Here is a 26,294-nt window from a genome sequence, read left to right as displayed (position 1 = left end):
AGCCCCTGACGCATCTGTGTGCCTGCCAAACACCAGCTGTCCCCCCTGCTCAACGTGGGTGTGCGATTGGGGTGGAGCAGCACAGAGCGCTCCTGCTGGGGCCCTGGGAACGCCCTCCCCCAGACACCTCCACTTCACCAGCCTTGGCCTCTTCCTTTGCTGTCCTCTCTCTCCTCAGTGTTCTGCGCTGAATGAAGAGCTAAGGAAGGAAGAGGCCCAGAGGGAGAGCAGGGAGGCTCAGGAGAAAGAGCTGAAACTCTGCCGAAGCGTGAGTTGAATGTCCTCGTCGGTGAGCACACCTCTGAGAGGCTGACCCTGGTGTTTTGACGGGACCCCCGGCCCTCCCCAGAGTATAAAGTTCTGGCTGTGTGCTGTTTGGAGGAGGCCATAGAGGTCTCTCCAGGTTTCCCTGGCCAGGTCTCATGGGTTTCCTCCGGGGCTGAGCAGGGACAAGGATGGGGACAGGAGGCCACACCTGCTTGCTGTCCTAGAAGTTCCCTGCCCTGGACTTATGTTTACCTAAGTCTGAGTTCCGCCATCTTAAATGTGGTCGCAGCCACGGGCAGGCGGTGTTGCAAACAGGACTGTCTTCGGTGGTTTAAACGGCAGAGGCCTTATGACACTCAGGGAGAATGAAAGAAAGAGAAAGACTGTCATTTGCCTTAGAGAGAAGGCAACCAGCACAACATAACTGCGGAGGGGCAGCGAGGATGGCTCTACAAGGAAGAAGGCTCTTGCCGAGGACCTGAGTCCGCTTTCCAGCACCCTTACTGTGGGACTGACAGCCACCTATGACCCTATGACTCCAGTCCCAGGGTGTATGGTGCCCTCTCCTGGCTTCAAAGGGTACTACACTCATGTGCATGTACACATGCACACGCGCCTAAAAATAAACCTTAATAAATATTCTCTTTGCCTCAAATATAGTAGTAGTAGTAGTAATAATAATAATAATACAATCTATACCATTCTATCCTTCAAATAAGCCTTATCTTAGTCGATCTAAAAATACAAAGTAGTGATTCTAATGAGTTAATAGGTATCTTACGTACTTAATCCAGGATTTGTGCCGGTTATTTGTTGTTTTCCCACCATTTTCCACATGCCTGTGGCATGCATGTGTATAGACACACATATGGGGGGGAGGTGCACACGTGTGTGTGCACGCGTGAGCGTGTGGAAGCCGGGGTTGATGTAATCCTCCATCATTCTTCCACCACTGAGGCAGGACTCTTAATCAAACCCAGAGCTCCCCATATGACTCTTATCCCTAGCCAGCTTGCTCTGTATTTGATTGAGAGACTCTGTCTCTACCTTCTGCTGCTGGATTACAGGCCGGCTACCACACCCATCAGTTTTTTATTTGCCTGCTAGGGATCCGAACTCCAGACCTCAGGCTTGCACAGCAAATCAGCAAATACTCAGCCACTGAGCCGTTCTTCCAAACCCTTCTGCTGATTCCCCCCCCCCCCCCCCCCCAAAGAAACTCTTCCTTCATTGAGTACTTTGAATATACTAACTGGGAAGGAAACGGTCTGCTTTGCCTTCAGATACAGAGCTGTGAAGGAGCTTAGCTGGAATGGGGCAAGGATCCTCCAGGAATAAGGGAGTCCCGAGGAAGGGGAGCCTTCCGTTTAGGAGGCAACTCTTGCCACGCCTAGGGAAACTTGACTTCTCTGCGGTTGAATTTTATTTTCAGCAAATGCAAGACATGGAGAAAGAAGTGAAGAAGCTCCGAGACGAGCTGAAGAAGAGTAGTTCCAATCAGAACACCATCTCCAAGACGCTGCGAGAAAGGAGCAAGGTGCGTGGTTCAGGGAAGCTCGCGTCCCCCGTCCCGCTCCACCCGCACAGCGTCCCCGTGTGGCCGATGCTGGCATCTGCGGCTGCTCGCGGATGGGAGCGGGTAACAGGGAGCCGGATTCGCAGGATAAAACGGTTCCCGGTTTATCTCAGGGAGGCTCATCCCCACCTGCAGATCCTAGTAGGTCTCAAATTGCTTTCCTGTCCCAGGAAATGTGGCATCAGTTTCAGTGGGCGACAGCCACACAGGGCTATCTAATTTTTAAATTAACTGAAAGTAAAGTAAAATAAAATTCAGGGCCGGGGGGATGGCTCTGTGGGGAAACTGGCTGTTACGCAAGCATGGACATCTGAGTTTAGATCCCCAGGACCCCTGTAAAAGCCATAAGGGGTAGCACATAGCTGTAATTCCAGCACTGGGGTGGATGGAGAAAAGCAGACCCCAGGGGCCCTCTAACCAATCTGGAAGAATCCAGGTTCAATGAATGACACTGTCAACAAAAGAAAAGTGGAGAATGCTAAAGACACTCGGAATCAGCCAAAATCGCGTGGTCCCAACCCTAGCAATTGAAGGAAGAGCCAGCTTCCTTCAAGGATGCAGGCCCTGGGTTGCTGGCCAGCAGATGGCCCTGCAGCCATGCATATATTAGCAGCGTTAAACAGACTCAAAGAGCAGATAAAGTCGAGAGGGAAAAGAGCGGAGCCTGGGAAGATGGCTCAGTGATTGAGAACACTGGCTGCCCTCGCAGCTTCAGTTTCCCAACAGCCATCTGTAACTCCATTCTAAGGGATCCGACACCCTCTTGTGAATTCTGCAGGCACTAGGCATGCACAGGAAAACACTCATATACATAAATAAGAAAAAGATAAAGGAGCTGGGCGGTGGTGGTGCACGCCTTTAATCCCAGCATTCGGGAGGCAGAGGCAGGCGGATCTCTGGGAGTTCGAGGCCAGCCTGGTCTGCAGGAGCTAATTCCGGGACAGGCACCAAAGCTACAGAGAAACCCCGTCTCGAAAAACCAAAAAAAGAAAAAGATAAAGGAAAGTGGGGGTAGAGTGAAATTCAAACAATAAAAAGAAAATGTAATTGGAAAGGAAAAAAAAGGACACCTCTGGCATACACACACACACACACACACACACACTTACGTGCATGTGAGTCCCTTGGAAGCCAGAGGAGTGTCAGGTCCCCAGGCTGGAGTTACAGGTGGTGGTGAGCTGCCTGACGTGGCTGCTGAGACCCAGGTCACCAGGCCCCTTAGGTACCTGCACTCATATGCCCGTGTGTACACGCTCGTGCACACGCGCACACGCAAAGAGACACACATGTAAAGATAAAATTAATAACTTTTAAATGACAGTGACCAGAAAAACTGTCTGTAAAATTTGTCCCAAAAAATGAATCCAGATGAAAACAATTCCAAGACAATGAAAATAGAAACATTTTGGAAACATGCCGAGTCACTGGCTCAATGAACTTCCCTATGTAAAATACCTTTTCAGTGAAAAGTGGTTGACTTTGGCTTTCCTCTTCATCAAAGTCATTGTCATCACGGTAACAGAGCCAAGCTGCTTTCTGGGCCCTATGTTTTCCTCTAAATGAGGCTTTTGCTGCACCCCACATGTTCTAGGATATTTTCCGCTGTTACTCAGAACCCAGTCTTTTCCAATGGCATATGGGGTATTTGGGGTTATTTTCTAGTATCTAAATATATGAGGATTTCTTAGCTGTCTTTTGGTTATTGGTTTCTAGACTGATTACATTGTATACAGAGGTGTTTCTCTGGGTGACTTTAACCCTCTGGTATTGCCTGAGGTTTTCCTTTTTGTTTATTTTTGTTTTGTTTTGTTTTGTTTTCGAGACAGAGTTTCTCTGTGTAGCTTTTGAAACCTGTCCTGGAGCTTGCTCTGTCGACCAGGCTGGCCTTGAACTCACAGAGATCCGCCTGCCTCTGCCTCCCCAGTGCTGGGGTTAAAGGCGAGCATCATCATGCTCACCTCTCGATTGACAGTTTTCCCTGGTTTGTTTTCTCCTGTACTCACTTGGCTCTTCTTCAGGTAAGAACAGCACAGAAGCTATTGTGTCTTTCCACAGTTCAATGTTGACTGAGTTTTAACTCTTTGGGTATCTTTTCTCAGTTATTCTAAACATGTACTTTCAGCTTCTCAAAACCCAGTGTCCATGGGTGGTTTCGCCCCACTCCTGGATCCTACAATGGCTACCAACGAGACCTCTTTAGCATCACTTGTACCTGGACATCCCTTCATACACTGACAACCCAAGTGCTTTTTTGCACACTCTGTGTTCACACCCACCTGCATCCCTAAGTAACCATCCAGGGTCCTTTCTCTTCTGCTTAAAATAATATTTCCTTAAGGATTTAGGTTTTATTGATGACAAAGTCTCTCAGAAGTACATGTGTGTGGTATGTGTGTGTGCTTTGGTGTGTGTGCGTGTGTGTGTGTTTGGTGTGTGCATGCGTATGTATTACCCCTCTTTCTCGGAACATATTTTGACTGTGCACTGACTTCTCGGTTGACAGTGATTTTCTGTCTATCGTCTATTGTCTCCTGACTATAAGTCTAACTATTACATAATTACTCTTACTGTGGGATGGTTATTATGTAACCAGTCTTCCCTTGCTGTTTTTTGAGATTCCCTTTCCCTTTGGCTCACAGTTAATGTACAACAACTTTTCCTGGGTGAACGCCTCTTCCTTACTCTGTTCCCATTCCTATGGGCTTCTTGCGTCTTAGACTTGGTGGCTTTATTTGTTTTGTTTTTTGATTAAGTTTGGCGTTTGGGCTGTGTACTGAATGCAGAGAGGAGCACCTGAAGGGTCTGACCCAGGCATTGGCCATGCTGGGTTTGTGACTAGCCACGACCGTGGTGACAATGCTGCCTCTGGCGTTGCAACAGGCATCCTGCCTTTTCACTCAGCCCACCCTCAGGTCTGGAAACCATCGTGTCCATGTGCCGGATGAGGGAGTGAGGGCTGAGGAGGCATCTCGGAGCAAAATAGCTCATGTGAAATCGTGCACTCTATAAGGGACAAAAAAAAAAAAAAACAAGCCAGCAGCCCCATCTAGGTGACTCATCACTATGGCACAGCCACTAGCCATGTGTGACTATTGAAACTGAAATCAAATTCGTTTTAAAATTCAACCTCTCCATACTCATATTTAAAAATAAAATGCTATTTTTAAATTCAATTGAAAGTCCACATCCTCCACTGAGCAAGGATGTATTCATTGTCCCTAATCACATGTCACATATATCCAGACATGGCCAGTGGCCACGGTATCAGGCAGCCCGGGTCATCCAGGCCTCATGGAAGGAAGCTGCTGCAGACACATCTGGGTGACTCTCAGCAGTACCCTGAAGAATGCACTAGAAGGAACATAAATCTCAGGCCAAAGGTGCCCAGTGCCCAGCCTGAGCTGTGGCCAGGGTAGGGACCTGATTAGTCTCTGTGGACTAAATGCCCCTCTAAATACCTTCTCTGTGCCAGTGTGGAGGGCAGGCAGGACACTCGCGGGCCAGGGCAGAACTGGGCTGTGGCTGAGGCTGGCTCTAGGGTTTTGAGCTGGGGAGAAGGGAGGAGACCATGGGGACAAGGGACACAGAACAGATCCAAGGCCAAGCACGGCTGTCCAGATTTCTTAGACCTAGGAAGACCTGCAGGGAAAACCATGAAGACCTAAGCTATAAGGAATCTTCTCAAGCAGTCTCGGTCTAAGAGGCTCTTTGCCGTCCCACGGAGCTCTGAAGAAAGTTCTGAAGGGTTCTGGGTGTTGTTATGCCCAAATCCACGAAGTCCCCCCAAAAGCCAACAAGGAGACCGAGTCCCGTATGTAAAAGCAAAGAGCCTTTATTTTATGCAAGTTTGTAAACTCGGTCTCTCGGAGTATCCAACTATTGGAATAAATGGAAAGCCCCGAGCTCAGCTAGAGTTGGGTTTTTATAGTAGTATAGGTGGGGGTGATGGGTTTCTGAGGTTCAGGACCCCTGATTGGCTGACATCTGTCTAGGGTGTCCTGGTGAATGTGTTGGCAGGTGATCCTAGTTAGAATATTAGGAATTCCTTTGGATGGTTTGTTCTTGGGTGGTGCCCAGGTAATCTCAGTTTGTGATTCTTCCTGCAACCAGGTATTGCTTCAGGGTAAACTACTGAGACTCAGGCTTCCATTAAACTTATCATGACTGAGTCTTACAATGGCAGGTGATAATGGTTGGAAGTAAAGAACTTCCTTTGGGTGATCTGTTCATATTTAGCTTATCATGGCTGGCTCCTACAGGTGTATGATATCTTTGCACCCCCCTCAAGACCCCAATAAGAGGCTTGTGTGACTGTGTCAGCATGAAACCCTTGAGGAGCAACCCCCCTCGCCCCACCCCGCCCCTCCAATCCACGCTAGAGCTGAGGTCCTCATGGAAGGGGAAGGGACATGTCAGGAAGAGGAAGGAGCTGATGTGGGAGAGGTCAAGAGAGGGTGGCGAGGAATAAGTGTGTTAACATGCCATCAAGAAGCCCATTCTACCTAATTAACATCTACTAATTTGAAAAAAGTTGTTGCGTGATTGGAGATGCAGCCGTGCCCCACGATGGCCAGCAGAGGGCAGCATTGAGCACGCTCAGGTTTACAAGGCGGAAATAAATCGCCTGGCTCCTGTCCCCACCCCTTTTAAACTGCTTCTGCAAGTTCCAGCTTTCAAAGTCTTGCTTGGCTAGCCTCGTGCGGACCCCGCTAGTGATGTGGCCAGGACAGCATATCTAATAAAGCCTGCTGTGGACAGGTCACTTGAGGTGTCCGAATAATGGCGGCTTATCTTCCAGCTTTGTAAGAGACAGCAAACCCTAACACGACATGGAGACCCCTTAGGACATACCATGGCCACTCCAAACACCTAACCCCACAGTAACTCTTCAAGGCAGCCCTGGTAACACCCCCTCCCCCCACCCCATGGAACACTGAGTCACAGACCCAGCAAAATAACTCTCTGAAGTCACATGACTTATTACGAGCTGCCCTTGGGTTCAAGCCTGAGGTAGGATTAGCCTGGCTGAGCCCAGGGACCTAAGCCTGGTCCTTGGCCCCAGGGGACGGTGCCTTGTAAGCTTGCTTCTGCACTGTACTCCCTTTTGACCCCCCCAACAGCCACTGGCTATCCTCGAGGGGTCTCCCCAGACTGCCTTATGACCTCACTAGCTGCGGACAGCACACACCTTCATCATCCTTTCAGGTTGAAGAGAAGCTTCAGGAAGATTCCAGAAGGAAATTGCTTCAGCTACAAGAAATGGGGAACAGAGAGAGCCTCATTAAAATCAATTTGGAAAGGGCAGTAGGCCAGGTAGGAGCGTCCTGCAGCCCTCCTTGTTGGGCCATGTGCCCTCGGGGGTCTCCTACACCCAGGCAGCCAATTTTGCTGTCAGGGTGGGGTGGGGTGGGGTGGGGTGTGATGCCTAAGGCCAGAAGGTGGTACCATTCCATCCTCCTGCTGGGCAGCTCTCACTCCAATAGTGTGCTGTGACCCAAGACCCTGGCCAGACAGCCAACCCTGCCCCTGGGCCCCTGGGCCCACATCCACCACTCCCACCCCACCCCCTCTTCCTCTCTGGGATGTTTCTAGAACTTTCTCCCGATAATTTCAATTGCCAAATTTGTTTACTCTGCCCCCCCCCCCCAGGGAACCCCAGCAGATTCATAGTGACCTTAAGGAAATGTGTTTGTTTTTTAATAAGTAAGCCCTGAGTATCTAAAGTCCCCACCAGAGAGAGAAGGTCCTGGGCAGGATAGTGACAGAGCCCTTGGCCAGCTGGGCAGGAAAGGCCAGCTTCCACTGCTCTGGTCCAAGACGGCCAAAGGGCCTTCCACGGCACAGGGTCCCACAGTGAAAGACACAAAATGCCCCCAAGACTTTACCAAGGGACTGGGGAGAGCCAATGAAGAGCCACGAGCAGAAACCTAAGCCACCCAGGACAGCTGTCCAGAATTCTCTGTGGGAAACTCTCCTGACGCCCCACCTGGCTCAAGACTCGCTTTGTATTCCCAGGGTTTTGTGCTTCTGTGTCTGGGAGGAGGGTCTATTGTAGCACTCAGCAGGGTCTCAGAGGGCTCCGAGCCACCCCCAAAGGCTAAGAACCATAATTCTAGAGCACCCAGCACCAAGTCCACGAGGATTTCCCTTTCCCACCATCCAGACTGTAACCAGGTCGTGTAACCAGGCTTGGTCCCCACACTCGGGACTCAGAGGCATACTCCATTAGACGGTGCTAATCACCGGACGGCCATTAGAGGCCCTCATCAAATAACCCATCACATCTGCGATTCCTCTATTCGGTCCTCAGTCCCTTGCCCCATCGCCCAGACTTGCCAGTCTGTGTCCCTGAGCTGCCCCCTCTGCTCCCCCTACAAAATACACCTGATGTGAGTGCATGGCCTGTGCCCCTTGCCTGAAGGCCTTCATTTCTGCTCCAAGCTGGGTCTCCCAGAGGGTCCTGAGACTGCTCCACGCACAGATTGCAGAGCGAGGGAATCAGCCTTCCTCCTTCCTCCTCCTTGCCTTCTCGCTGTCCCTTTACCTCAAGGCCCTGCCCAGCTGACATCGCCTCAGCCCGGCCCAGTGTCATCAGCACCCAGCACACCTCCTGAGCTCCTGTCACCCTCCACTGTGGGCACTCATCCCCACAAACAGTCTCTCCAGTGGCACCAGGGGCCCCGCACGCAGGGCCTCCTCACCTCACCAACTTCCCAACCAGCTTGGCCCTTCCTTGGGCCAGGAGAGCTTGGAGCTCCTAGCTTGGAGGTCTTTGGCACTGTCACCATGTCTGGTTCCCTGGAGCCCAGAGGTCTCTGAGCACCTTGACTCTGGCTTCATCTGGTGGCCCTCCGCATCCTCTTGGGGATGGATGGATGTTACTCGTTAATGCCCACATCTGTCCAGTGGAGCACAGCTGTGGGAGTAAATTCTCAACCAGGCTTCTTAGCCTCTGTCTCCTGACAGTCTGGGGCAACATTAGAATTGGGGTTCTCTAGTCTCTGACTTGACACACAGGCTGATCTGATCCCCTTCACCCGAAGCTGAAAACTCCAGCCCATGGGAGGCACTGGGTACCATCTACAGGTCTGACCTGTATGTTTCCATGTCTCAGTGCCCAGCAAACACCCACTGAGTGCCCATTCCGTAGCCTACACTGTGCTGACTCTAGGGACGCAGAAATGAATTACAATGGACAGGGGCTTTGGGACGGTTGACGTCCGAGGCCCCTGGAGACAGAAGTTGCTTTCTCTTCTCCCATCGCCAATGCTGGTTACAAACGTATTGGGACTGACAGCCTCAATGCTTATTTCACAGCCTAGCAATTATGAGCAAGCACTCCTGGGTCCAGGCTTCCCGTTGGATAACTGACAGCAAGGGGCTCTTTGGAGGGCGCGGGACATATGCACAGGGACCGGGTGCCTGGGTCGGGCCGGGCACTAAGACATACTTGCAGCCAGCTCTGCTCTGTCTATGGCTCTGCAGCCCAGTGCTTCAGTGGTGTGGCCTGGACCCAGAGGTGGAGACGCCATCTCAGCCTTGCCTCGGTCCCAACAACCCCCCCCCACCTGTCACCCTCTTTGTGTCACAGCTGGAGCACTTCAGAAGCCAGGTCATCAAAGCCACTTTCGGAAAAACAAAGCCATTCCGTGACAAGCCCATCACCGACCAGCAGGTTAGTGTGGCTCTCCGGCCACGTGACTCCTTCGCGTCTGTCTCGGGGGATCTGGATGCCAGACCCTGAGAGCATATGCTTCTGTTTTTGTTAGTGACACATATTTCTCCACACTGTTGCTACACCACAGAGATTTGTTTTGACTTTAGGGGATTTCCTGGCTTTTGAAGTGAAAGCTGGTTTGAAATCCCTCGACATGTTACTTGTGGAAATCAAGTCCAGCCAAGCAGACTCGCGTCTGGTCACCAGACACACTGATGCTCTGTGAGCGGAGGGGTGGCCTGGCTTCGGGCCACATACCTTGGCTGATCCCTTCCAAAGGGGAAGATAGCCACAGCAGAGGGGACAGGCCTCTGGGGTGCTGGCCCTGTTATCTTTCAGCCCTTTGTGGCCAAGGGCAGATAAGAAGCCGTGAGTGGAGCCTAGAGAGATGGCTCAGTTGGGAAAGTGCTTGGCTCACAGGCACGAGGACCTAAGTTCAATCCCTGAAACACATAAAACGCAAAGGTCTGTGTGGTGCGATATGCAGGCTTGTAACCCCAATCCTGGGGAGCAGCAGGCGGATCCCAGGGACTCAGGGTCTCCTACCAGCCAGTCTTAGCCTACTTGGCAAGTTCTATGCTAATGAGATACCCTGCCTCAATAAAACAGGGCAGATGGCACATGAGGAATGGTAACGGTAACCAAAGTGTCCTCTGGCCTACACATGCACGCGTGCGCGCACACACACACACACAAATACATACACAATGCATACTCTCACACATGTGCATGCACACACATACAAATACATACACAATGCATACTCTCACACATGTACGTGCGTGTACACACACACATACACAATGCATACTCTCACACATGTGCATGCACATACATACATACACAATGCATACTCTCACACATGTGCATGCACACACATACATACACAATGCATACTCTCACACATGTGCGTGCATGCACACACACAAATACATACACAATGCATACTCTCACACATGTGCATGCACACAAATACATACACAATGCATACTCTCACACATGTGCGTGCATGCACACACACAAATACATACACAATGCATACTCTCACACATGTGTACACACACACACACACATACATCAAACACAGAAAAAACACAAGTGGGCAGTTAGAGGAGAACCCAGCCTGTGAAGACACACAGGACACCTGGCTTAGTGTCAAGAGTCACTGGTACAAGCGTGGAAGGATCTGGAACAGATTCAGAGGGAGGGTACAGACCTGCAGTTTCTGGGCAATGTGTCCTTCAGAGCCACCGTCTGAGGGCCTTCCTTCTGGCCCACTGAGGCAGAATCCGTGCGGCCGTTCTGCAGCCATGGCCTCACGGGACACGCTGCCCTGAGACATCTTCCTCCTTGTCCCCCACCCCCGCCAGCTGATAGAGAGGATCGTGCAGGTCACCGAGGACAACCTCAGCTTCCAGCAGAGGAAATGGACCCTGCAGAAGGAGACTCATCTGAGCAACTCCAAGCGGGAGGAGACCACGGAGAACATGGAGAAGCTGAGGGCACGGCTGAGCAGCTGCCAGGTGACCTCTGACCCCACAGGCTCGCCACCCCCTTCTCGGCTGCTCGCCTAGAAATGGTCCTGATTTCTGGAGCAGGTTGGAGAGAAACAGTCTCCTTTCATAAATCAACCTCCCACTCAAAAATGCCTCCCAGGGAAAGTGGATAGGGCCAGAAAAAGATGGCCGACCTTTTTCAGGTGGTGTCAGCCCGCTGTGCCCAGCATCTCACATCTGCGGACCAAAAATAGCAACGGAAAAGAGTGCCATCCACACTGAACACGGACAGATTCATTTTCTCAATTCAGCTCAAAATATAGCTCAGTCAGAAACATGCCTGCTGCACAAACACGAGGACCTGAGTTCGAATCCTTAGCACCCACATTCAAAAGCTGGGCAGCACACACCTGGAGCCCTAATTCTTGGGGAAGCAGGTGCAGAAAGATGCTGGGGCTTGTTTGACACCCAATCTAGCCAAATAGGCTAGCTCTAGGTTCAGTGAGAGACACTGCCAAAAAATAAATGGGGTGGGGGTGGGGGTGTAGTTAAGCCCTGGCATACATGACGTCCTGGGTTTGATCACATCACCACAGAAAACCAGGCTTGCTGAGGCAGGTCTCTAATCCCCGTGCTTGGGAGGTGAAGGCTCCAGGATCAAGGTCATTCTTGGCTACACAGCAAGGTTGAGGCCAGGCTGGGTTTCCTGAGACCTTATCCCAAACGCGCCAAAAAATGTCCTTAAAGCAAGGTGGAGAGTGGCCGAGGAAGACCCCGACATTGACCTCTGGCCAGCATACAGACACCCCAAAAGTCAGTCATGTACCAGGGAAGTTTTGACTTTGTTTGGGGTGGGCTGTTTGCTTTTGTTTGCAAGGAACGAAAGCTTTGACCTCATGCACAGCAGGCAAGTACTGCAACCGAAGTCCTTCTCCACTCGGACATTTTTCAGGTCACTTTTCTCCCAGCACGTACATTGTGCTGGATATGGTAAGTTGCCCAGAGGCCACTTAAAGTTTACAGAAGGACGTGTGTAGGTTGTACACAAACGCCATGCCCCTTATGGAGGGATTTGAACTTCCTCAGCTTTTGGCATCTTTGTCTTGAAACTAATTAACTCCTCAGAGACAGGAAGAGATGTCTGCACCAACTCTGGAAAGTCCCCAGTTCTGGACGTTAAAAAAAAAAAAAGAAAAAAGAAAGGAAAAAAGAAAGCATAGCTGGGGAAATGGCTCAGTTGGTGAAATGGGGCTTTTGCAAGCACGAGGACCCGAGGGTGACCCCTAGACCCACATAAAAAAGCCGAGCATGGTCATGCGCATCTGTTAATCCCAGCACGGGTGGAGACAGGTGCCTCCATGGGGCTCACTGGCCAGCCAGCTACCCTACCCAGTGAGAGCCCCTAGCTCAAAAGGCAAAGCGAATGGCCCCTGAGGAGCCACACCTGAGCCTCTTACCTCCACGTCTACACAAGCACACACGTGCATGAACACACACACACAGATACACGAGAAAGAGACAGAGAAAGAAACAGATGTTTCTGCTCAACATCCTCCTTTTCTGGCCCAGCAGTGCAAACTATTTCCAGCCCCTTGCCTTCCCCTCTAGAAGAGGCGGGGCGAAGGTCCGGGGTGCCCCCTGGTGCTCCTACCCTGAGCAGTTAGAGCACGCAGCTGCCTCTGCTTGTCTTGCAATCAGAAGCTGCTATTTGGGGAGCTTTGTGCAAATGTTGGCTCGTCAGCGGTCTTTCAAACAAGTCAGGAAATGGCACTTTCTGTCCAGCGCGCGTGTTGATCTTGACAGGAATTCTGATGGCTCGAAGTAGCCAGATTGGGTTCTCACGTCAGACAGATTGACGCAGCAGTTTGGCATTCCACAGCCTAAAAAGGAGACCCCTGTGCCCATCAAAAGAGGGGCTGGGGAGATGGCTTGGTGAATTGAGTGCTCATTGTGCAACCATAAAGACCTGAGTTCAAATCCTCAGCACCCATGTAAAGTAGCCAGGCCTGACTGCAGGTGCTGTAATCCAGCATTGGGAGGTGAAGACAGGCGATCCCACGAGCCCACTGACTAGTCAGGCTAGCTGAAATAGCGAACTGGCGGTTCGCTGAGAGACACTGTCCCTAGGCAATAAGATGAGAGCGACAGAGGAGAACACACACATGCACACAAATGCACACACGCGCACACACACATGCACACACACGCAGACACACATATGCACACACATGCACACGCGCGCACATACATGCACACCCGCAGACACACACACATATGCACACACATGCACATGCGTGCGCACACACACACATGCACACACACACACTGAGGCCGAATTAAAATGGGAGAAAATAAAGGCTGCCAAAAGAAACTGAATGAAGCTGGGACACGCCAGGGAAGTGGTGGCTTCATGACACTGCTTTCTGGCCAAGTCCGAGATCTCCTTCCTCACAGGCCAGTCACACCAGGGCCATTTATAGACATTGGGTCTGTCTGCTCATGAGCTGTCTGTTCTCAGGCTTGCATGGGGGAATCGTGCAGCAGCCGCGACCTGAAGAAGGAGGTGGGGCTCCTTCAGCACCTGCAGCTCAGCCCACCCGTGGCAGGGCTTCAGAAGGCTGTCCTGGAAATCCTGCGAGTGGCCCTGTCCTGGCTGGAGGAAACAGAGCAGCTGCTTAGGGACCTCAACATCGAAATGTTGGGTTCCGACAAAGGTAACTGGGCCCTTTTCTCTCCTACGGTTCCATGTGTCTGGAATGTCACCATGAATCCTCCCGAAATAGGACACGCTGGTGAGGAGGGAACTGGTGAATCATTAGGGCTGGCTAGACGGCCCAGCAGGAAGTCTCATGAGCTGGGTTCAGTCCGCGGGATCCATGGTGGAAGGAGAGGACCAGCTCCCAAAAGGCACGGCACATGACACACAGGCTGACATTCAGGCAAAACACTCATACATGTATAAAACTAAACAAACAAACCATTTAGAGAAAAAACATGTTAAGTGTAGCCAGGTATGGTGTCCACACCTTTTATTCCAACAGAGACAGACAGATCTCTGAGTTTTATGCCAGCCTGGTCTACATAGTGAGTTATTATTAAAGGTGACAGCGGCCAAACGCGAGCCAGAGTAGGGGTGAGGGAGAAAAGATTCTAGTGTCTTTAGGAAGTGACAGGATTGAACACAGTCAGAAAATGGCATATAGATATCTATCTGTGTGACTGTTAAGTCTCTGCCATGCTGGATGCAGCCCAGGTTCAAGGGAAAGGATGGGTTCAAGTGATACAGAGCTCAGGAGGCAGCTCCGCCTGGATGCCTTGTCTGGAAACAGAGAACAGCGATGCATCCCATGCTCAGGGGAGTTCTGCCACTTTGGAAGAGGTTCATAAATGTCTGTGGAAGAGAGATGGGAGGAGAAAGGAGTGAGTGAGAAAGAAGGAAGAAAAGGCAGGTGGGAGGTGGAAAGGAGGAAAGAGGGGTGTGGGCAGATAGGAAGGATGGTAGATGGGTAAAGGATAGATGCGTGCATGGGCAGGTGGGTGGATGGATGGATGGATGGGTGGATGGATGGATGGATGGATGGATGGGTGAGTGGATGGATGGATGGATGGATGGGTGGATGGATGGGTGGATGGGTGGATGGATGGATGAGTGGATGGGTGGATGGATGGATGGGTGGATGGGTGGATGGATGGATGGGTGGGTGGATGGGTGGATGGGTGGATGGATGGATGGGTGGATGGATGGATGGATGGGCGGATAGGTGGATGGGTGAGTGGATGGATGGATGGATGGGTGGATGGGTGGACGGATGGATGGATGGATGGGTGGATGGATGGATGGACGGACGGACGGACGGACGGACGGACGGATGGATGGATGGATAGATGGATAGATGGGTGGACGGATGGGTGGGAGGATGGATGGATGGACGGACGGACGGACGGATGGACAGATGGATGGATGGATGGATGGATGGATGGATGGATGGATGGATGGATAGATGGATGGGAGGATGGATGGATGGGTGGATGGATGGACGGATGGGTAGATAGATGGATGGATGGGTGGGTGGATAATGATGAATGAATAAAGCCATCGGTGTGGATGGTATACAAAATGACCATACAGAGTGAGTGGAGAGAGCTCCCAGGGACATGCTTATAGTAGCACCAACATTTTGAAAATTGTGGCCATTCCTTTAAAAATTGCTACAAAAAGGGCTGCATAAATATGGCATTCATACAGCCATTAATGAACTATAGAGAGTTGTTTGCATTTTGATGCTTCAGCCTCCCAGACAGGGTGTCTCCAATATAATCCATAAGGCGGGGTTAAAAAAAAAAAGCAAAAGTAAGAATAAGCTTAATTTATCTAAATGTGTACACAGAAATGAGAGATGAGGGCTGGGTCAGAGGGTGAGGGAGCTAATGTGTTTCCCCCACCAGTGGCTCTCCAGCCGGAGTTGCCAGGGGAGGCGTGGCCTAGGCTTCCAGTTGCTTGTTCAGGCTAGAAGCAATAAGAAGCAGATCCGGGTCTCTCCCTCGGGTAACAGTTGCACCAAGCTGTGTGTACGTTGTCCCCTCCTCACTCCCAAGACCATTTCTGTCATCACTGTCTGTGTCTGTAAATGGAGCCATCTGTTACTGTAAAGAAATATGGATATGAAGTTAAGCTGTCGAGGCGGCCGTTCCAGAAAGGCTGAGAAAGACGGGCCTTGGTCAGCACTTCTCAGACCCACCATTGTTCTCTCCCGGCTTCAGCCCTGAACTCTGAGCAGCGCTATGCTGGGCTCTGCAGAACCCGCCTCTGTTCACACACACTGTGTGTACAGGGACAGAGGATGGGAGTTTCCCCAATTCACACTGTGTGCACAGGGACAGAGGATGGGAGGTTCCCCAGTTCACACTGTATGTGCAGGGACAGAGGATGGGAGGTTCCCCAGTTCACACTGTATGTGCAGGGACAGAGGATGGGAGGTTCCCCAGTTCACCTTGTGTGTGCAGGGACAGAGGATGGGAGGTTCCCCAGTTCACACTGTGTGCGCAGGGACAGAGGATGGGAGTTTCCCCAATTCACACTGTGTGCACAGGGACAGAGGATGGGAGGTTCCTCACTTCACACTGTGTGTACAGGGACAGAGGATGGGAGGTTCCTCACTTCACACTGTGTGTACAGGGACAGAGGATGGAAGGTTCCCCAGTTCACACTGTGTGCACAGGGACAGAGGATGGGCGGTTCCTCACTTCACAATGTGTGCACAGGGACAGAGGATGGGAGGTTCCCCAGTTCACACTGTGGGTGCAGGGACAGAGGATGGGAGGTTCCCCAGTTCACACTGTGTGTGCAGGGACAGAGGATGGGAGGTTCCCCAGTTCACACTGTATGTGCAGGGACAGAGGATGGGAGGTTCCCCAGTGCAGGCTCCTTAGTGCTCCTTATCCACAGCTTGCTTTTGGGAGGAGGTAATCTGTGGATCACTGGTGAGATGGGGGCTGCTGGCTCTGTGATTACAGTGACTTTGCTTCTGCAAACTAAAGAGGAACAGACAAAAAGTAATAAAAGGAGCCGTGGGGAAGAGGAAGTGACTGGCAAAGGGGTTTTTCCCTCGGCGTAAGCAGTGTTAGATTGAGATTCCAAAAGACTGAAAGGAGCAGGTGAGATGGAGTGCTCCCTACTCTCTCCACCCTGCCTCTGGTTCCAGCACAGAGCCATCAGCACAAGGAGGAGAAGTGGAAGGAAGAGGGCGGGGAAGATGGAGGGTGGTGCTGGTGACGATAGTGGTGACAGTAGCGCTGAAGATGATCGTGGTGAAGGTGATGGTGGTGATGGCGGTGGTGGTGGTGGTGAAGGTGATGGTGGTGGTGGTGGTGGTGGTGGTGGTGGTGATGATGATGGTGATGAAGGTGATGGTGGTGGTAAAGGTGATGGTGGTGATGGCGGTGGTGGTGATGATGGTAATGAAGGTGATGGTGGTGGTGGTGGTGGTGGTAAAGGTGATGGTGGTGATGGCGGTGGTGGTGGTGGTGATGATGGTAATGAAGGTGATGGTGGTGGTAAAGGTGATGGTGGTGGTGATGATGGTAATGAAGGTGATGGTGGTGGTAAAGGTGATGGTGGTGATGGCGGTGGTGATGATGGTAATGAAGGTGATGGTGGTGGTGGTGATGGTAATGAAGGTGATGGTGGTGGTGGTGGTGGTGGTAAAGGTGATGGTGGTGATGGCGGTGGTGGTGGTGGTGGTGATGATGATGGTAATGAAGGTGATGGTGGTGGTAAAGGTGATGGTGGTGGTGATGGTGGTAATGAAGGTGATGGTGGTGGTAAAGGTGATGGTGGTGATGGCGGCGGTGGTGATGATGGTAATGAAGGTGATGGTGGTGGTGGTGGTAATGAAGGTGATGGTGGTGATGGTGGTGATGACGGTAATGAAAGTGACGGTAGTGGTGAAGGTGATGGTGGTGGTGAAGGTGATGGTGGTGATGGCGGTGGTGGTGGTGATGATGGTAATGAAGGTGATGGTAGTGGTGAAGGTAATGGTGGTGGTGAAGGTGATGGTGGTGGTGAAGGTGATGGTAATGAAGGTGGTGGTGGTGGTGGTGGTAATGAAGGTGATGGTGGTGATGATGGTAATGAAGGTGACGGTAGTGGTGAAGGTGATGACAGTAGTGAAGGGTTGCAGGATATCTGATCACACTGTGAACCCCAAGATTGCAGTACTAACTAGAAAAACCTGTTTCTACTTGTGGTGTGGCTCAGCCCTAGCACACAACCTTAATCCAAGAGCTTTCTGACTGAATGTTGTAACCAGGATTGGATAAAGTCAACTATAGGTCAAGAGGCAGAGCCAGTAGCCAGTAGCCAGTTGACAGAAAGTGACCATAGAGAGTAAGAAGGAGTCAGAAAGACAGATAGAGAGGCACACGGAAAGTAGAAGGGAGAGACATAAAGTTTAAAAAGAATGGTTGGAGACAGAGAGGAGGAAGGAGTTTTCTGGGATGAGGAAGGTCAGCTGGGTGCTCTCTCTGCCTCTCTGAGCCAGCAGGCCTTCACCCCAACATCTGACTCCCAAGTCTTTATTGATAAAATCAAATAATCGAGATTTTGTTAAAAAACAGTGGTGGTTGTATTAATTACTTTTCTGTTGATCTGCTAAAACATCATGACCAAGGCAACTTATAAAGAAAGCACTTAGTTGAGCTTCTGGTGTCAGAGGGCTAGAGTCCATGATGGCAGAACAAAGGGATTGTGGAAGGAACAGCTACCATGTTGTGAGAGCTCACATCTCAAACCACAAGCAGGAGGCAGAGAGAGCACACAGGGGATGATGAGAGATTTTTGAAACCTCAAAGCCTGCCATGACATACCTCCAACCAGGCCATAGCTCTTTATCTCTCCTATACTTAGTTCCACTAACTACAGGAACCAAATCTTCATGCATACAAGCCTATGGGGCCATTGTTATTCAAACCACCACAGTGGTGATGCTGATGGTTTGGTAAAGGTAATGATTTTGGAGATAGTGGTGGTAATGGTGAAGATAATGGTGATGCTGATGATGCTAATGTCATCAGAGAAGGTAGTAATGATGGTGACAATGGTGATAAGTCACTGTGGTGGTTTGAGTGAGGTTCACAGATTTGGTCGCCAGGGAGTGGCACTAATTGAAAGAATTAGAAGAATTAGGAGGTGTGGCCTTGTTGGAGGAAGTATGTCACTGGAGGTGGGCTTTGAGGGTTCAAAAGACCATGTCAAGCCCAGAGTCTCTCTCTTTCCCTGTGGATCAGGATGTAGCTCTCAGCTACTGCTCCAGCACCTGCCTGGATACCATACCACCCCATGCTCCCCACCATGATGGTAATGGACTAAACCCTCTGAAATTGTAAGCCAGCCCCAATTAAATGTTTTCTTTATAAGAGTTGCCTTGGTCATGGTGTCTCTTCACAGCAACAGAACAGTGACTAAGGCAGCAAAGATGGTGGTGATGGCGACGGTTGTGATGGTGGTGATGACGGGGATGGTGGTGATGGTGGTGATGGTGACGGTTGTGATGGTGGTGATGACGGGGATGGTGGTGATGGCGACGGTTGTGATGGTGGTGACAACAGGGATGGTGGTGACAATGGGGATGGTGGTGATGGTGGTGATGGTGACGGTTGTGATGGTGGTGATGACGGGGATGGTGGTGATGGCGACGGTTGTGATGGTGGTGACAACAGGGATGGTGGTGACAATGGGGATGGTGGTGATGACGGGGATGGTGGTGATGGTGGTGATTATGGTGATGGTGGTGATGGTGATGGTTGTGATGGTGGTGATGACGGGGATGGTGGTGATGGTGGTGATGGGGATGATGGTGATGGTGGTGATGACGGGGATGGTGGTGATGGCGACGGTTGTGATGGTGGTGACAACAGGGATGGTGGTGACAATGGGGATGGTGGTGATGACGGGGATGGTGGTGATGGTGGTGATTATGGTGATGGTGGTGATGGTGATGGTTGTGATGGTGGTGATGACGGGGATGGTGGTGATGTGGTGATTATGGTGATGGTGGTGATGGTGATGGTTGTGATGGTGGTGATGACGGGGATGGTGGTGATGATTATGATGGTGGTGATGGTGATGATTATGATGGTGGTGATGATGGGGATGATGGTGATGGTGGTGATGGTGGTGATGACGGGGATGGTGGTGATGTGGTGATTATGGTGATGTTGGTGATGGTGACAGTTGTGATGGTGGTGATGACGAGGATGGTGGTGATGACGGGGAGGGTGGTGATGACGGGGATGGTGGTGATGGTGGTGATGGGGATGGTGGTGATGGTGGTGAGTATGGTGATGTTGGTGATGGTGACAGTTGTGATGGTGGTGATGACGAGGATGGTGGTAATGATGGAGATGGTAGTGGTGACGGTTGTGATGGTGATGATGATGGGGATGGTGGTGATGGTGATGATTATGATGGTGGTGATGACGGGGATGGTGGTGATGGTGGTGATGGGGATGATGGTGATGGTGGTGATTATGGTGATGGTGGTGATGGTGACGGTTGTGATGGTGGTGATGATGGGGATGGTGGTGATGGTGATGATTATGATGGTGGTGATGACGGGGATGGTGGTGATGGTGGTGATGGGGATGATGGTGATGGTGGTGATTATGGTGATGTTGGTTATGGTGACGGTTGTGATGGTGGTGATGATGGGGATGGTGGTGATGGTGATGATTATGATGGTGGTGATGACGGGGATGGTGGTGATGGTGGTGATGGGGATGATGGTGATGGTGGTGATTATGGTGATGTTGGTTATGGCGACGGTTGTGATGGTGGTGACAACAGGGATGGTGGCGGCCACCGACCTGTGCCTGAGCAGAAACTGCATCCAGACCCCACCCATCCTCCACCAGGCAGTGAATTAGCACTTAGTAGGGCCCAGAGAGGAAGAGCCTTTTCAAGGCAGCCTTAGTGACACGGCATGTGTCCTTCCCTGCTCCAGGTCCCTTTGACCTCGGAGCCCTGCTCCTAGGAAGCACCATGCTTCCTGCATTCCTTCACAACAGCGTTCCAGGACAAAAATCTTGCATAGCAACAAGGCCCTGAGACAAACCCCAGGGCAGTGCAGGTTGCCTAATGTGGGGGAGCCTTGAATCTTGCAGCTCGGCCTCCAGGAAGCACCGCTTTCAATCTGATTGGCATCACAGGGAGTGCTGGGAAGACAGGAAACATAGAAGGGGAAGCCTTGAATGTCAGCAGCCCCCACTCAACTCTCAGGCTCCCTTGATAAGGGAAAGAAAGGACTGTTTAGAGATACCTCTGCAAGCCTTTCTGTATCCATTTTTGCAACTCGGGTGGTGTTGGGGGAGATCCACACTTCTAGAAGAGCTAAGATATGCCATATCTTTAAGTGGGGGAAGAGAAGAGAAAAAGCTCTCCACCATTGTCATCGCTGCCATTGTGGGCTATCAGCTGACTCGGTTGCTCCCCTGCCTCTGTGTTCTCACAAGACTTTCAAAATTAAGGGATCCCCGACCAAGAAACAAAAGCCAACTCATCCCACTGTCCCGTGGGTAACAAGGTCAGGCACAGCTTGTTAAGACGCTGTGGAGAATTTACAGCAGCAAAGCTGTTCACACTGAATCCCGGGGCGACTTGTTCTACAGAGGTCATCTGGTCTACCGGACACAGTTCCAAGTTTTTATGGCTGGAGATTTAGGCTCAGCTGAGGCTGAGATTTGCTATTCATCTGTTTTACATGAGTGATCTGGTTGGTTCAGTAATCAGTATGTAGAACCTTAAAGAAGAAAGGGGAAAAAAGAAGGAAGGGAGGAAGGAAGGAAAACAAAGGAAGGAAGATCCAGTCACACCAGCGTTCAGGAGGCGTGAGACCCTGACGAAAGAAGAAAGAAGTTACAGAACAATATGTAAACCATGTTCCTTTTTTTAATTTTTTTTTTATGTCAGTAGCTGACCAAAAGAAAAATCTGGGGGTGGAGCACACAAAATTACGGAATATCATGGTGACAGGGTAGATCACAGAGGGCCTTTGCTTTTTCATTCAGTCATTCAACCTTTTTGTGTGTGTGACTGTTTTTGTTTCTTGAGACAGAGTCTCTTAACTGACTCAGGCTGGCCTCTGACACGCAGCTGAGGATGACCTTGAACCTCTGACCCTCTTGTCTCTGCCTCCCGAGGGCAGGGATTACAGGTTTGCACCACCCCATCTGGTTTACACTGGTGCTGGGAATCAAACCCAGGGCGTCCTACGAGCTAGGCGAGCCCTTTACCCACTGAGCTGTATCCCAGCCTCAGCAATTATTGTGTGCTGGCCACTCTGTGGAACACTGAAGACAGAGCCGTGAGCTCTTCCTACGACCAACTTCTGTAACCTTTGGGTTTTTGTAATGAACACGTAAAGCCTTTGTAACTGAAAATATCATGAAATCTTGCTCTTCTCCCCAAAGGTAAAATCCCAACACGATCATATTTCACCATCGGACCTGGAAACACAGTCTGCACCCCGTCTCCACTTCACCTTCAGTTGCTCCCCACTCCCTGTGGTCCTCCCTAGATCCCACCCATGATGTGGCCCCTCTGTTTGTCTCCTGGGTCACAGGTGGTAGCTGAATGAGAACCTCTACTGGCCCTGGCCACAGGTGGCACCCAGTGCCTCTCTCATCAGCTCCCCTTGGGGTCCTTCCCGTAGTTCAGATTCCAGGTATCTCAGAGCTGGCTGGTGTCAGCCTGCTTCTGCAACCTAGCTCAGAACATCGCCCTTGACCACGTGGGCACACCTTTGGATACAAGCAAGTCCCCTGCCTCTAACTCAGTGCAGGAACCTCTAACATCTCAGGGATATCTGGCCATGTTTAGAGTACTTTTGTTCTGTTGATGGGCTGGCCAAGAGAGATACTTCTGGCATCCGACAGAGGCAAGGGAAACTTCTAAACACCCTATAGGGCAACGGTTCTCAAACTGTGGGTCTCGACCCCTGTGGAGGTCATATATAAGATATCCTGCACATCAGATATTTACATTATAATTCTTAACATAGCAAAATTACAGTTATGAAGTAACAACAAAGTAATTGTATGGTTGGAGGTCACCACAACATGAGGAACTGTATTAAAGGGTTGCAGCATTAGGAAGGCTGAGAACTACTGCTATAGGGCATAAGGCAGTCTCCACGGCAAGGAAGGGGCTTCACTACCATGCCAGTGAAGACGGCCTGTCGCCCACTCCTCTCTAATTATCCCAGCCTTTATTCTGCAAGTATGGTCTTCCCAGAGCAGCTCACTGCTCGGTCAGTAGCCCAGCCACTTGTGACTCAGACCCTGCCGTCACGCCGCTGTCAGGGACCGCCAGCAGCCACCCCACTCAAAGCTGGGGCGATGACAGGATGCTGTCGTGGGGGATGGGAGTGTCCCCTGATTCAGAGCACCAGGCACACGGCGGGTAATGACACCCAAACGTACAGAGGTGCACTATACGTTTCTGAGGTTTTTAAATCAAGGCGGTACATTTTAGGCTCCTCCCCGGGCCTACCAGAAATGATCTCTTCCGGTCTTCAGCCTCCCATCCAGCTCCACCTGCCATTCCTCCCCCGCCACCACCACTACCTTTCAGCTGCCCAGGGAAACTCCATGGCTCCCTGGTCCCCACGGGTCTTCATCCTCTCATCTTTGTGCTGTGTGCTGCTCCAACAAGTCACCACAGCCCAAGTGACTTGGAACACATGTGGGCTTTCTCGCTACACCCGAGGCCAGCATCTAGACCAGTTGTCTAGATGTTTTTGTTGCCTGGCCTCTGTCTCCTTCTTATGAGAATTACTGTGATTGTGTTGAGTCCACACAGATAACCCTGGACAATCTCTACATCAGAGTCCTTAACTTAAGCGCACTGGCAAAGTCCCTTTCTCCGCGCACTCACAGGTCCCAGGAACTAGGACCCAGCTGTTGGTGGCATCATCCCTCAGCCAGCCTCAACTTCTATTCTGGAATGTTCTCCCTCCCACTCTGCCCACACCTAGTGGCTTTTTAGCCAAAACAGCCTATCACACTCCCCTGTCATCCCCTGTCGTGTGGGCGCTACCCATGGTCCCTGTGTGTTCCTCCCCTGTCGTGTGGGTGCTACCCATGGTCCCCGTGTGTTTTTTATCTGTCAGGGTGGACCCGTCACTTCAGACTACACTCTAAGGATTGAGAGTGTGTGGCCTCACAGAATTCCCCACTCTCAATTTGCATTTAATTTCTACCAAAACGAAGTCATCCGCACTATGGATTTGTGTCTGGCCCAACAGCCATTTAAAAATAAAAACACTGCTGACAGTTCGTGTTGTCTTGATGGGAGGGCCACGGTGCCTCTGTCTGCCTGTCTGCAGATTGCAGATTCCGTAAGTCATCATGCATGGCTGGGCGTGGTGATGCACATCTGTACCGTGGGCAATTAGAATACTGAAGCAGAAGGGTCACAAGTTCAAGGCCAGCCTGTGCTACATAGCAAGATCTCTCTCTCTCTCTCTCTCTCTCTCTCTCTCTCTCTCTCACACACACACACACACACACACACACACACACACACTCACACATACACACACACACACACACACACACACACCCTCTCTTGCTGTTTTTTCAAGACAGGGTTTCTTTGTATAGCCCTGGCTGTCCTGGAACTCAACTTTGCAGACCAGGCTGGCCTCGAACTCACAGAGATCCACATGCCTCTTCCTCCTGAATGCTGGAATTAAAGATGTGAGCTGCCACCAAGGGGCAAGACCACATCTGAAAAAGGAGAGGATTACATAAACAGAGGAAGGGACGGGTAGAGGGAGGGATGGAAGTGGGGGAAGAAAAGGACACAGGAGAAACTGACGCCTCTCCTCCCGCCCCTCTTTTTAAGGGCTCTCTCTGTATCTAATATATCTTCTGGAACATTACAAGAAAATCATGAGCCAGACCCAGGAACTTCAGGTGATTCTTTATGTTCTCTTCTCCCCTCCCCAACTGTGAATTTGAATTTGTTTCCATGCTGTGGGTGAGTCAGCACCCACCCTCCTGCAGGTGACAGGATTTTCCGTGTGCACAAAGGGATTGAGCCCAGTGTCTGAGATGGCTCACCAAGAATACACAAACACAGGGCGCCTGCTGTATCTGACCTCCTGGGATATCCACAGTGCTTGATTTCCTCTGTAAAAACTCTGAAAGAGGGCCAGTGAGGTGACTCAGCAGATCAAGGTGCTTGCCACCAAGCCTGACCTCCTAAATTTAACCCCTGGGACCCACATGGTGGAAGGAGAAAACTGACTCAGCCAGGTTGTCCTCTCATCTCCACACGATGCCATGACACATACCTACAAACACACACACACACACGCACACACACACACACACACACACAGACGGTGAACCAGATCTGATCCATAGCCGGCAGCTCATCAGTTCCATTCCACAGATAATGGACATGGGTGTTCAGAGAGGTTGGTGATAATCTGACTGCCGCACAGCTAATTGGATAAAGAACCAAAAGTAGGAGCTTTCCAACAATATGAGCTGCCGGTTACCGAGCACTTACTACCCACCATGCACTGGGCTAACCACCCCCATCATGTCACAAATGAGATGCAGGCCCCATGACACCTCCTGTTCAGAATGGGGAAGCACAGAGAATTAACTAGAGCAGGGATCTCTGTCCAGGACCAGGGTGTGGCATATTAGTATTCTTGCTGTTTCCTCGCCAGTCACTTCTCTAGACCGAAGATGGCTCAGCCATGTTTTTAAGGAGCTTTTATGGAGGGCTTTCCTCCCTGGAAGATAAACAATTTGTAAGGAAGAGAAAAAGACCGCAGACTCTCCCCTGTGGGATTCATTTGACTTTTCTCTCCATGCAGGTCCAGGTAAGCACTTCTCAGGAAACTCAGCAGTCTCTGGAGCAGGAGTACCTGGCTGAGAAGGAGAAGCTGAACAAAGAGAAGCTAGAACAAGAGCAGAAGCTAAAAGCCAAAATCCAGCAGCTGGCGGAAGAGAAGAAGGTAAGGTGACCCATGACAGTTCCTTTGAGGCTGAGAAGCGAGGTGGGACCTTTCCATGGGTCACTGGGGGCTTGGGGTTGAGCAGTGACCTCCCCAGCTTGTGGACTAATGTGATGGTTCTAAATGAGTTGCATGGGGTGAATGATTGAGCCCCAAACCCCAGCAATAGACTGGAAAGATGGCTCATTGGTAAGAGCATTGGCGGCTCTTGCCAGGGACTGGGGTTTGCTTCCCAGCACCCACATGATAGCTCATAAGCATCTGTAACTCCAGTTCCAGGGAGACTGATGCCCTCTTCTGGCCTCTGTGGGCCCTGTGCACAGATAGCACACATACATGTGGGCAAAACACCCATACATAATACATAAAAATAAATAAATCTTTAAGGGGGGCTGGAGTGATGGCTCAGCAGTTAAGAGCACTGGCTGCTCTTCCAAATGTCCTGAGTTTAATTCCCAGCAACCACATGGTGGCTCACAACCATCTGTAATGAGACTTGGTTCCCTCTTCTGACCTGCAGGCATACAAACAAGCAGAACATTGTATACATAATAAAATAAGTAAATCTTTTAAAAGATAAATTAAAAGGCCCATTGTATCAGACTCTGTGGAGAAGGTAGAAAGTGGGTGTCCAAATCCAGTTCCTGTCATTCTCCTGCGTCACACTTGAGGTCCTGCCACCCATTCTGTTGCTTTCTTTGCTTTCC

The 26,294-nt window shown here is 50.8% G+C and overlaps 1 protein-coding gene across 1 annotated transcript in view; it reads left to right on the top strand.

Moving 5' to 3' along the window:
* The window catches only part of Fhad1 (forkhead associated phosphopeptide binding domain 1), a 114,421-nt gene that overhangs the window by 39,295 nt on the left and 48,832 nt on the right, over positions 1–26,294 (top strand). Inside the window, exons 8-14 of the mRNA XM_075944925.1 lie at positions 179–268; positions 1,700–1,804; positions 9,435–9,518; positions 10,931–11,083; positions 13,575–13,770; positions 24,459–24,529; positions 25,447–25,587. Coding sequence (XP_075801040.1) covers positions 179–268; positions 1,700–1,804; positions 9,435–9,518; positions 10,931–11,083; positions 13,575–13,770; positions 24,459–24,529; positions 25,447–25,587 — 840 coding nt within the window. The remainder of the gene's footprint in view (positions 1–178; positions 269–1,699; positions 1,805–9,434; positions 9,519–10,930; positions 11,084–13,574; positions 13,771–24,458; positions 24,530–25,446; positions 25,588–26,294) is intronic.

Source organism: Microtus pennsylvanicus, chromosome 13, assembly GCF_037038515.1.
Source record: "Microtus pennsylvanicus isolate mMicPen1 chromosome 13, mMicPen1.hap1, whole genome shotgun sequence".
NCBI classification, from domain to species: domain Eukaryota; kingdom Metazoa; phylum Chordata; class Mammalia; order Rodentia; family Cricetidae; genus Microtus; species Microtus pennsylvanicus.
This window is presented reverse-complemented; position numbering and strand designations above follow the sequence as displayed.